The sequence below is a fragment of the Hyla sarda genome, chromosome 6, assembly GCF_029499605.1.
Source record: "Hyla sarda isolate aHylSar1 chromosome 6, aHylSar1.hap1, whole genome shotgun sequence".
Classification (NCBI taxonomy): Eukaryota; Metazoa; Chordata; class Amphibia; order Anura; family Hylidae; genus Hyla; species Hyla sarda.
The window spans coordinates 109,790,013-109,802,427 of NC_079194.1; the positions used below are offsets into that span (position 1 = coordinate 109,790,013).

Genomic DNA, 12,415 nt, shown 5'->3' on the forward strand with positions numbered 1-12,415 from the left:
ATCTTGAAGTTCTCAGACCTGAAGGTATGAAATAAAGTATTGACTGTTTACATAGGGCTTTCTTATACCTTTTTGTGTCAGTGATCCCGTTGGAGATTATAGTAACCTTTTATTTACCTCAGACTAAGAAGACTGGTCAGAAAAAATCGATAGCATTGCATTCATTAGAGTATATTGCGGTATTCAGGGCAAGTAGAGGTATTTCTATAGGGGTATGTGGCAGGTGAATTACACAGTGTGAATGGGTCAACGGATGTTCACACTGCGAAAAATGTGCGGAATGCCCGCCTTGTCTCTATAGACGGCAATGCATTTCTAAGCGGAATCCACAGAGACAATGAACAAGTTCATTGTTTCTTCAGATACCAAAATTAGGATTTCCAAGGCAGAAACATCAGCCATGGAAATTCCACCATGAAGTCAATGGAACACTTCTGCAACAGAATTTCCAAACGGAATATTTTTGCAGAATTCCACTCGGAAATACCGCCATGTGGACATGGCCATAGGTCTGTTCTTGAGGCAGGTTGCAACCCTATTACAATTGTTCTTGTTCCTGGGCATTACTTCCCTTTTTGTTTCTGACTGTTTAGAGAGAGTACATCCTAGGAAGGTTTCCATAAGGACCCCATTTTTCTTTTGCTTTTTGCACAGGATATAATGAGACTTATATATTTAAAGGGGTACTCCCATGGAAACTTTTTTTTTTTTTTAGATCATCTGGTGCCAGAAAGTTAAACAGATTTGTAAATTACTTCTATTAAAAAATCTTCCAGTACTTTTTAGGGACTGTGTACTACAGAGGAAATGGTTTTTCTTTTTGGATTTCTCTTATGTCATGACCACAGTACTCTCTGCTGACCTCTGCTGTCCATTTTAGGAACTGTCCAGAGCAGGACAAAAATCCCCATAGCAAACATATGCTACTCTGGACAGTTCCTAAAATGGACAGCAGAGGTCAGCAGAGAGCACTGTGGTCGTGACAGAAGAGAAATCCAAAAATAAAAAAATTTCGTCTGTAGTATACAGCTCCTAAAATGTACTGGAAGGATTAAGATTTTTTAATAGAAGTAATTTACAAATCTGTTTAACTTTCTGGCACCAGTTGATTATTAAAAAAAAAGTTTTCCATGGGAGTACCCCTTTAACACGTGGTGTGTTTTTTGCTCTATAAACCAGCATGTAGTCTGCAGATGGTGTCTAGACTACAGACCGATGTTTGACAAGGAATTTACTGCTAAGTTTTCAGTCGCTTTGCATCACCCTTGAGTGGTTGTCTCCTTACATTGCATATTGTATAGAGCCTCCTTGCCATCTTTCATAACCAGCAGTGCTCTGATCGAGCAGGATAGCGGATTCTGCCTTGAATGTTCTATAGCAGGGGTCTCAAACTCCCGGCCCGCGGAACGAAAGTTGTGGCCCGCACCAGGGATGTGTGATTTGTATTGCCCGACGTCCGGGAAATGCAGTTACGGGTGTCGGGCAGGTAGTTTCTTCAGGCATTTAGCCCTGCTTCAGGCAAGCAGCGCTAAATGCTGGAAGGCTTCACTTACCCCACCCTCCTCCTCCTGTTCTCTGGTTGGCCGGCCCAAGTCTGATGAGGGACGTCGCACATGTGGCGTCCCTCCGCAGACCCGCACAGGAGGACGTCAGTGACGTCACTCGTCACCGCCGGAGAGAAGCGCAGTGCAGGACAGGTAAGCGTGTCTGTGTGGGTGTCTGTGTGTGTGTTTGTGTGTGTGTTTGTGGGTGTCTGTGTGGGTGTCTGTGTGGGTGTCTGTGTGGGTGTCTGTGTGGGTGTCTGTGTGGGTGTCTGTGTGGGTGTCTGTGTGGGTGTCTGTGTGGGTGTCTGTGTGGGTGTCTGTGTGGGTGTCTGTGTGGGTGTCTGTGTGTGCATGTGTGGGTGTCTGTGGGTGTCTGTCTGTGTGTGTGTTTATTTGTGTTTGCCTGTCTGTCTGTCTGTGTGTGTGTGTGTGTGTGTGTGTGAGAGAGTGGGGGAGGGGGACGACAATGCTACCTAATGTAGGGAACCTGCTACTACCTAATGTGGGGAACCTGCTACTACCTAGTGTGGGGAACCTGCTTCTACCTAGTGTGGGGAACCTGCTTCTACCTAGTGTGGGGAACCTGCTTCTACCTAGTGTGGGGAACCTGCTTCTACCTAGTGTGGGGAACCTGCTTCTACCTAGTGTGGGGAACCTGCTACTACCTAGTGTGGGGAACCTGCTGCTACCTAGTGTGGGGAACCTGCTGCTACCTAGTGTGGGGAACCTGCTGCTACCTAGTGTGGGGAACCTGCTGCAACCTAGTGTGGGGAACCTGCTGCTACCTAGTGTGGGAACCTGCTTCTACCTAGTGTGGGGAACCTGCTTCTACCTAGTGTGGGGAACCTGCTTCTACCTAGTGTGGGGAACCTGCTTCTACCTAGTGTGGGGAACCTGCTGCTACCTAGTGTGGGGAACCTGCTGCTACCTAGTGTGGGGAACCTGCTGCTACCTAGTGTGGGGAACCTGCTGCTACCTAGTGTGGGGAACCTGCTGCTACCTAGTGTGGGGAACCTGCTGCTACCTAGTGTGGGGAACCTGCTGCTACCTAGTGTGGGGAACCTGCTGCTACCTAGTGTGGGGAACCTGCTGCTACCTAGTGTGGGGACCCTGCTTCTACCTAGTGTGGGGACCCTGCTTCTACCTAGTGTGGGGACCCTGCTTTTACCTAGTGTGGGGAACCTGCTTTTACCTAGTGTGGGGAACCTGCTTCTACCTAATGTGGGGAACCTGCTTCTACCTAATGTGGGGAACCTGCTACTACCTAATGTGGGGAACCTGCTTCTACCTAATGTGGGGAATCTGCTTCTACCTAGTGTGGGGAACCTGCTACTATCCAATGTGGGGAACCTGCTTCAATCTAATGTGGGGAAACTGCTGCTACCTACCTAATGTGGGGAACCTCCTACTACCTAATGTGGGGAACCTGCTTCTACCTAATGTGGGGAACCTGCTACTACCTAGTGTGGGGAACCTGCTACTACCTAGTGTGGGGAACCTGCTACTACCTAGTGTGGGGAACCTTCTACTACCCAATATGGGGAACCTGCTTCTACCTAGTGTGGGGAACCTGCTACTACCTAATGTGGGGAACCTGCTACTACCTAATGTGGGGAACCTGCTACTACCTAATGTGGGGAACCTGCTACTACCTAATGTGGGGAACCTGCTTCTACCTAGTGTGGGGAACCTGCTTCTACCTAATGTGGGGAACCTGCTACTACCTAATGTGGGGAATCTGCTTCTACCTAGTGTGGGGAACCTGCTACTATCCAATGTGGGGAACCTGCTTCTATCTAATGTGGGGAAACTGCTGCTACCTACCTAATGTGGGGAACCTCCTACTACCTAATGTGGGGAACCTGCTGCCTACCTAATGTGGGGAACCACCAGAAGTAGCACCCCATCATCCGCCAGCTCATGCTATTACCACACGGGGGTAGGGGGAATGGGGGGTTGCTGGTGGATGATGAGGGGCGCATGATGGGGTCATTGTATGTGAGGGGCGCATGGTGGGGGCATTATATGTAAGGGACGCATGCGGCCCAGCCTCACCCAACGGCTACCTCCAGTGGCTCCCGGATAATTTGAGTTTGAGACCCCTGTTCTAATGTAACCAGTACCTCCTGTGCTATGGGTATATTATATGTTTCAATATACATCAGCCCATATACTGAAAAATTTTTGCACAGTAATGTCGGGGACCTGATGCTTTTATTATTGGATTGCACCAGCTCATAAGGCTAGGGCTCTGCAGTTACCTGCAATTTCAAAGTCATGCTTGCAGATTTCCCTATGAAGTTGTGAGCTTTGGCAATGCCATGTTTTTAACATGAATCCTAGGCCCTAGACTAAAGAAAGTGGCTATGATAACACAAGTATAATTTCTATATCTATATGTGTAACATTTAATGACCCTGATTTACTATTGTTAACCTGACATGTTTTGTCAGGTCATGTGCCAGAAATTCTGTCTGCGCCAGAATATGTGCCAGAATTGAAAAAAAACTGACTAAGGCCAGGTTTCCATGCAGGTTTTTTTCTGGCGTTTTTTGGAAAACTGCCACTGCAGTTTTTGAGCCAAAGCCAGAAGTTTCTTTTTGCTGTTTTGGCTTCCTAAATGCGACATGCACCCCAAAAAACATTTCAGCAAAATTCGCTCTCAAAAATCCCTTTGTTGCTCCTTCCCTTCTGAGCCCTGTAGTGCGCCAGCAGAGCACTATACATCCACATATGGGATATTTCCTTACTCGAGAGAAATTGGGTTACAAATTTGGGTGGGCTTTTTCTCCTTTTACCCCTTGTAAAAATGAAGAAAAAATTGGTCTACAAGAACATGTTAGTGTAAAATAAATTAAGATTTTGTATTTTCTCCTCCACTTTGCTGCTATTCTTATGAAACACCTAAAGGGTTAACAAACTTTCTGAATGTCATTTTTGAATACTATAAGGGGTGCAGTTTTCATAATGGGGTACATTATGGGGTATTTCTAACATAAAGACCCTCAAATTCACTTCAAAACTATCCCTGAAAAATTCTGATTTTGAAAATTTTGTGATAAGTTGAAAAGTTGCTGCTAAACTTTGAAACCCTCTAATGTCTTTAAAAAGTAAACACATGCCAACTAAGTACATTGGAAAGATATTACATGAGATAGTAGGTTGGCTGGAGGTGGGTGCAATCTAAAAAAGGGAAGATTTGTTTGTTTTAAATTGTTCTTTTTAAAATGGCACACTTGGATCAGTGCATGAATTGTTGTGCATTTATTTCATGTTCCACTCTTTGTAGGTTTGGATGCTGTCAGATCAGTAGACAGTTCTCCTTACTGCAGCAGGGAATTGCATTTTTGAAATCTGAGATGTACTCAGGCTGGGACTGCTGCAATGCCACTGCCACAGAGGACCCCTAGAAATGGCTGATGGGTTACTGTAGGTTCTGGAAGACTTAGAGTTGTGATTAGAAGGCACGTCCCAGTCTGTGGTTCTCCATAATTCATTTGCAGCACTCTCAGAATGTAAAGGCAACATGGATATTGGCTCAAGCACAGAGGGTGAGGAGCCATCGACTCCTATGTCTAATGTATGCAAGACTACAGCCAAGAACAAAAAAGATAAAGTGAAGTCTGAAAGGAAGCAGCTGTTGCTGGGTGATTCAATCATAAGAAATGTGGAGCTTAAGGAAAATGGTTTTGTGAGATGTCTCCCGGGTGCTACTGCTAGAAGAGATAGAAGATGTATTCTTAATATTGTTATGCAAGCAAAGCAGGAAGGAGAGGTGGATGTTCATATCCATCTAGGGACAAATGACCTGGCTTGCAATGAAGTTTCAGAAGTAAAGGACTCTTTTATCACACTTGGTAATGATGTACAGGATTTTGCATCCACTGTTTAATTTTCTGAAGTTCTGCCTGTGCATAACGTTCAGAATGATAGGCAGACTCACATTAAGGAGTTCAACTTATGGCTTGGTAAATGGTGTCAAGAGCAAGTATTTGATTGTGTCTTATGAAAGCTCTACATGGAATAGAAAGGAACTGTACTAAAAAGATGGTTTGCATCTTTCCCTCAAAGGAACGAATGTACTCAGTGAACAATTCCAAGAATTTACTAAGGAGTGTTTAAACTAGGAAGGGGGGGGGGGCAAAAGAGTTAAAATCAATGAGTCCAATTGCCCCCCGAAACAATGCCAGAACATGTCAGTAGCATAGAGGTTAAGAAATGACAAGCTCAGAATCCTGTCTACAAATGCTCACAGTTTAGGTAATAAAATCAATGAACTTGGGTCAATAATGGCATCTGAGAATGTAGATTTAGTGGCTGTTACTGAGACATGGTTTAATGAAAGTAATGACTGTAACATATCCATACCAAGGTACTCTTTATACAGAAGAGACAGAGAAGGCAAGAGAGGAGGAGGAGTGGCCCTATATGTGAAAGCATAAAATCTAACCTAATACAAGTTAGGGAGGCAACCATAGAGTCAGTTTGGGTTACGTTGCAGTTTGTTAATCATGCAGTAACTCCTCTAGGTGTGATATATAGACCACCTGATCTACTAGTTGAGTAAATATCTAAAATGACAATGAAAGGAGACGTTATCATTATGGGAGACTTCAATCTTCCGGATATAAACTGGAAAACCAAAATAGCTAGTTCTGTCAGGAGTACAGATATACTAAATTCCCTACTGGGTTTATCACTACAACAAGTGGCTGAGGAGCCAACCCAGAGGGAGGCCATTTTGGATTTGGTATTCACAAATGGGGATTTGGTATATGATGTTGTTGTAGGCGAAAGCTTGGGATCTAGTGATCACCAATCAGTGTGGTTTAATATAAGAACAGTGAAGGAGTCACACCACACAAAAACAAAAGTTTTAGATTTTTAGAAAAACAGACTTTTCAAAAATGAGATTAGTCATAAAGGAGTCCCTATCATACTGGAATAAATTACATGGGAGAAATGGGACAACTTAAAAGATGTATTATTGAAGGCAACAGAAAGTTGCATTAGACTTGTCAGTAAAAGCAGAAAAAAGAAGAGACCACTGTGGTACTCAGCAGAAGTGGCCAAAATCATAAAAAAACAAAAAACTAGCATTTAGTAATTATAAAACAACCCAGAGCAATGAAGATAACAAAATCTACAAGACTAGGCAGAAAGAGGCCAAGCAAGTTATAAGAACTAAATTATATCTGGATATCACCAGCGCTGGAATGGATTGAATGGAGTATATATCTCTAACTGCAGCAAAACCAAATCAGCACACGTCCCCGTATGTTGTATAATAAGTGGAGATACAAAATATATATATTAGTGGTATTCGCTGCTGGAGAGGGTGTGTTGTTAATACAGAGAGAGAAAAGTATCTCTCTGTATTAACAACACACCCTCTCCAGCAGCGCATACCACTAATATATATAAGTTATAAGAACTTCTAAAGCGCAGGCAAAAGAAAAACTAGTTCAGTCTGTGAAAAAAGGGGATAAGACATTCTTCAGATATATAAATGAAAAAAGGAAATTAAAACAAGGAATAACTAAATTAAAAACAAAGGAAGGAAGGTATGTAGAAGAGAATAAAGGGTTAGCCGACTGCCTTAATGAATACTTCTGAGTTTTTACAGAAGAAAAAGGACCTCAATTAGGGAGAAAGACTAATGAATCGTTTGATGCATGTGTCTTTACAGAGGAAGAGGTTCTACGTTTGCTGTCTAAACATAAGACAAATAAGTCATAGGGTCCTGATGGGATACACCAAAAATTATTAAAAGAGCTAGCAAAAAAACGTTAACAGATTTATTTAACCAATCACTGGTAACAGGGGTCTTCCCAGAAGATTGGAAATTAGCAAATGTCGTGCCCATTAACACGAAAGGTAGTAGGGAGGAATCACGCAACTATAAGCCAATAAGTCTGACATCAATAGTGGGGAAATTAATGGAAACCCGACTAAAGGATATGATTGTGGAACATCTAAAATCCCATGGATTGCAAGATGAAAAACAACATGGGGTTACTTCAGGGAGATCATGTCAAACAAATCTTATTGATTTTTTTTGATTGGGTGACTAAAATAATAGATGGCGGAGGGGCAGTAGACATCGCATATCTAGATTTTAGTAAAGCTTTTGATACTGTCCCACATAGAAGACTTATCAATAAACTACAGTCATTGAGCTTTGACTCCAATATTGTTGAGTGGATTAGACAGTGGCTGAGTGACAGACAACAGAGGGTTGTAGTAAATAGAGAATATTCAGAGCAAGGTCTTGATACCAGTGGGGACCTCAGGGATCTGTACTGGGAGCAATTTTGTTTAATATCTTCATAATTGATATTGCAAAAGGTCTCAGTGGTAAGGTATGTCTTTTTGCTGATGACATAAACATATGTAACAGGGTTGATGTTCCTGGAGGGATATGCCAAATGGAAAAGGATTTAGGCAAACTAGAAGAATGGTCAGAACTCTGGTAACTGAAATTTAATGCGGTATAAATGCAATATAATGCACCTGGGGCGTAAAAACCATTGGGCAGTCCTGACCTCAGTATCTAAGGAAAGGAATTTAGGAGAAATTATTTCAGAAGACTTAAAGGTAGGAAGACAATGTAATAGAGCAGCAGGAAACGCTAGCAGAATGATTGGATGTATAGGGAGAGGTATAAGTGTGGTGACCCATGGGTGTATGGCTGGACCATCGGTGTAGCGGTGTGAGTGGTGGGATCAGATGGTATTAACCCCGGGGGCAAGATGTTTTAGGTTTCCAGGACACGACACGCTGGGCTTCTCCGCTATCCAAGTTGCTAGTAGTGAAATGAGAGTCCACAACCAGTTATGGTCAAATGGAGGCTTTACTAAGTATAAGACAGGTGGAATTATCTTCACAGCTAAGGCCAGATTTCTCAGAGAGGTGGCCAGGACCCAGAATGACCTCCCAGCTTGCTGGACCAATATACTTGTAATTAACTTGACTTCAGATTGGACTTAACTTGACTATATGCAGGACTTGACTAGTTTTCAGTGACAGCAGACATAGACTTGAGACTTACTGGAATGACTGTAGCTTTTGGGGTATTCCAGATGCTGATCACTTGCACTGAGATCTCTGGTGGTTGCTGGTCTCCGTAAAGACTGATGGTACAAAAGCTAAGAGCTGCTTGCAGCAGAAGAGAGTGAATTGTAATTGCCACCCCTTTATAAAGTGGGGCACTGGACTAAAGCCCATTGGTCAAGCTGCGGGTCATAGGTTAGGCTGGTGCTCTCTGGGAGAACATGTGACAACAAATCATGTGACTGCATAAAATAACATGTGACGTACTTACACAGGTCCTTTAGACCTCCCACAGGTCCTTTGTACTACCTATACATTAGGAGACTGTCTAGGCATTAAAGCAATACACACCATTCTGGAAACAGGGGGAGATCCTGCAGGAGAGCCCCCAGGTCACTGAGGATCTCAACCTGACTGGGCCTAAGGGTAGTATAGGACCATGTCCTGTACTGGGACATCACATAAGCAGTAGAGAGAAGTGCTCATGCCGCTGTACAGAACACTGGTGAGGCCTTACTTGGAGTATTGTGCGCAGTACATGAGGCTGTATCTCCAAAAGGATATAGATACTCTAGAGAGAGTTCAGAGAAGATACTAAGCAAGTACATGGATTGCAGGATAAAACTTTCCAGGAAAGGTAAAGGACCTTAACATGTATAGAAGAAAGAAGAGACAGAGGGGATTAGGGATAGACCGATATCGATTTTTTTTTTTTTTTTTTTTTTTTTTTTTTTTTTTTTTTTTTTAGGACCGATAATCTGTGGCCTTTCAGGCCGATAGCCGATAACTCATACCGATATTCCGGTATAAATTATCAGCTATTTCTCCACCCCCCCCCCCCCCCCCCCGGCCCCGAAGAAGCCGCTGCATATCATTGATTTAAAGCGGGCGCTTTAAATCAATGAACTGCAGCGGCTTTTGCTGGGCCAGAGACCGCTGCCGCCACCCGCTTCTCTCCCCCTGCCTGTCCGGGGGTCCTCCCAACCACCGCCGCTATAACCCCCCCCCCCCCCCCACTGCACCGAACCCCCCCCCCACGCACACCGCCCCTGCCCCATTGCCTCACCCATCGCTGGTTTTATAATTCCCTGTTCCCGGGGTCCGGGGCCTGCGCTACTTCTGGCTCCCGTCCTGAGCTGTCACTGTGCGTAATGCAGGACGCAGAAGGAGCCAGAAGTAGCGTGGACCCCGGGAACATGTAATTATAAAACCGGGGATGGGGGAGGCAATGGGGCAGCGGCGGTGGGGTGGGGGCGGTGCGGGGGGCCGGGCATTATTGGATTATCGGCAAGGTAATTGCTGATACCGATAACGTCCAAAATCGTGAATATCAGCCGATAATATTGGCCAAACCGATAATCTGTCAATCCCTAGAGGGGATATGATAGAGAATTTTAAATACATAAAGGTAATCAACATGGTAAAGGAGGAGATAATATTTAAAAGGAGAAAAACTACCACAAGAGGACATAGCTTTAGATTCGAGGGGCAAAGGTTTGGCAGTAATATGAGGAAGTATTACTTTACTGAGAGAGTGGTGGATGCATGGAATAGCCTTCCTGCAGAAGTGGTCGCGGCAAATACAGTGGAGGAGTTTAAACATGCATGGGATAAGCATAAGGCTATCCTTCTAAGATAGGACCAAGTGGTTAGTTTAGTGGTGCTGTGCTTCCTTCAATTTAAGTGGAGCAGTTTGTAGACATGTATGCTACTGCTCCTTTTAACTCTGTGGGCTGGGTGATGATGGCAAATTGCGGTACTAATGGAGATTTTAAGGGAAGTGACATGCATGCTGCTGCTCCATTCAATTCTATTGGGCAGATTAAAATAGCATAGAGTCTTATTCAGCCAACTTCTCCCGGCCCAAAGAGTTTTGCGTCAGAACACATGTTTGACAGCTGCTTATTTTAAACAGGGGAAAATTAGACCACCATTCTTGTGACTGGTGGGAGTTCCAATGGTCAGACACTATTCACCTAAGTCTATCTTGTGGATAGGTGATTGGTGTCTTTCATGTGAAATAATAATAATAATTTATTTATATATACAAAGGATAGGGGATAAGATGTCTGATCGTTGGGGTCCCGCCGCTGGGGACCCCCGCAATGTTGTATGCGGCACCCACCTGTTTCTTGTCTGGAAGCGCTGGAGGGTCTCTGTGGCGACCACGGGAATGGAAGTCTGTGACGTCAGGACTCTGCCCCCGTATGACGTCACGCCCCGTCCCCTCAATGAAAGTCTATGGGAGGGGGCGTGACGGCCGTCAAGCCCCCTCCCATAGACTTGCATTGAGGGGACGGGGCGTGACATCACACGGGGGCAGAGTCCTGACGTCACGGACTTCCTTTCCCGTGGTCGCGACTGAGACCCTCCAGTGCTCCCGGACAAGAAACAGGTGGGTGCCGCATGCAACATTGCGGGGGTCCATAGCGGCGGGACCCCCGCTATCAGACATCTTATCCCCTATCCTTTGTATAGGGGATAAGATGTCTAGGGTGGGAGTACCCCTTTAATGAAGACTCCCTGGCAACGCTGCAGATTAGTTCCAGACATGGAACACCATATTTTTCCTAATACGAATGCTATTGTGTTTTTTTTTTTTTTTTTTCTTGTGGTTTCCCTTTTAGTTATGAATGACAAAATACTTAAAGATGAAGTATATGATCTGGAAATCATGAATCCAGCAGCTGAGATTATGGGTTTTAACACGCAGCAGCTCCCTTTAATAATTCACGGTGTTACATTAAAAGCTGGAAGGTAAATACTAATTCACATAATGAGTTCATTCAATATTTATGCCCCTCTGAAAGTAGAATTTAATTAAGACCTAAGCCTTCTCCAGTCTTATTGATACGCGCGTTGCGTGATCATTGCATGGTAGTAACTCTTTTAAATCCAGCTGTAAAGCTTTCATTGTGGCATTTTATTCATGGTTCCTGCTTGTTCTTTCTCAGACTTTAATATTTATGTAAATGACACTTTGCAAAAGTAATAACTTGAGCGCACTACTGTATAGGCCAGTGTATTCTGATGTGCTTAACGTTCCCCCCTGCTGAGTAATGCACTTTGTATGCCCTATGGAGGGGTGTAGAGATGTAACTTGAATCTACTGGACCCCAATGCAAAACCTTTAAAGAGTACCTCTCATGATCTTGTTAAATGCTATAATCCTCCCAGTTCTCTGCCCCCATCATGATAAACCAACCCCTGCCTTTATTTTTATTATGTTTTAGTTTTCTACCTTGATATTGCTCTGTATTTTTTGCTCCATCTCAGTGAGATTCACAGACTGGGAAGGGGCGTTACCAGCAGGTGTGACCTCATCAGAAGCCATACAGGGGAGAACTTCCTCCCTCACTCTGCTACACACAGCCCAGAGCAGTGTGAGATGAGCGATGATTGGCTAAGGCTGCGCACACCCAACTCAGCATTTCCTGCTTTAGGACTGCTGCAAGGCCAGCAGGAGTCCCAAGTCTGTGCAAAAGATGGGGGGGAAATGTGCTGGGGGGGGAAATGTGCTAGTGCCAGCTTTTTTTAACACAAAACATAGGAAACGTAATTTTATTTAAACAAAGTACATAAAAAATATTTTTTATTTACCATAAGGAGTGCAATAGCAAAAATTAGTTTTAATGAGAGTGCCCACTTAACAATCTTCTCTGCCCCTCCATGTGCCTCATATAATTCTGGTATCTTATGTGGCAGAAGGGTAGAGGAAGAGAAGTTAGAAAACAGATTTGTTTTTTCCAGAAACGGCGCCACTCTTGTCCATGTGAAGTATTTCATATCATCCTCATCCTTCTTTTCCCTGAACATCT

The 12,415-nt window shown here is 44.0% G+C and overlaps 1 protein-coding gene across 7 annotated transcripts in view; it reads left to right on the forward strand.

The window, feature by feature from the left end:
- GXYLT2 (glucoside xylosyltransferase 2) overlaps window positions 1-12,415 on the forward strand; it is a 101,912-nt gene that overhangs the window by 50,649 nt on the left and 38,848 nt on the right. The window contains exon 1 of one of the 7 annotated variants that reach the window (XM_056528296.1): window positions 11,225-11,354. The exons of the other annotated variants lie outside the window; for them this stretch is intronic. Within the exon in view, the coding sequence (XP_056384271.1) occupies window positions 11,227-11,354 (128 nt within the window). The 5' untranslated portion in view covers window positions 11,225-11,226. Of the gene's footprint in view, window positions 1-11,224; window positions 11,355-12,415 lie in introns of those variants that run through there. 7 annotated transcript variants of the gene reach the window in all.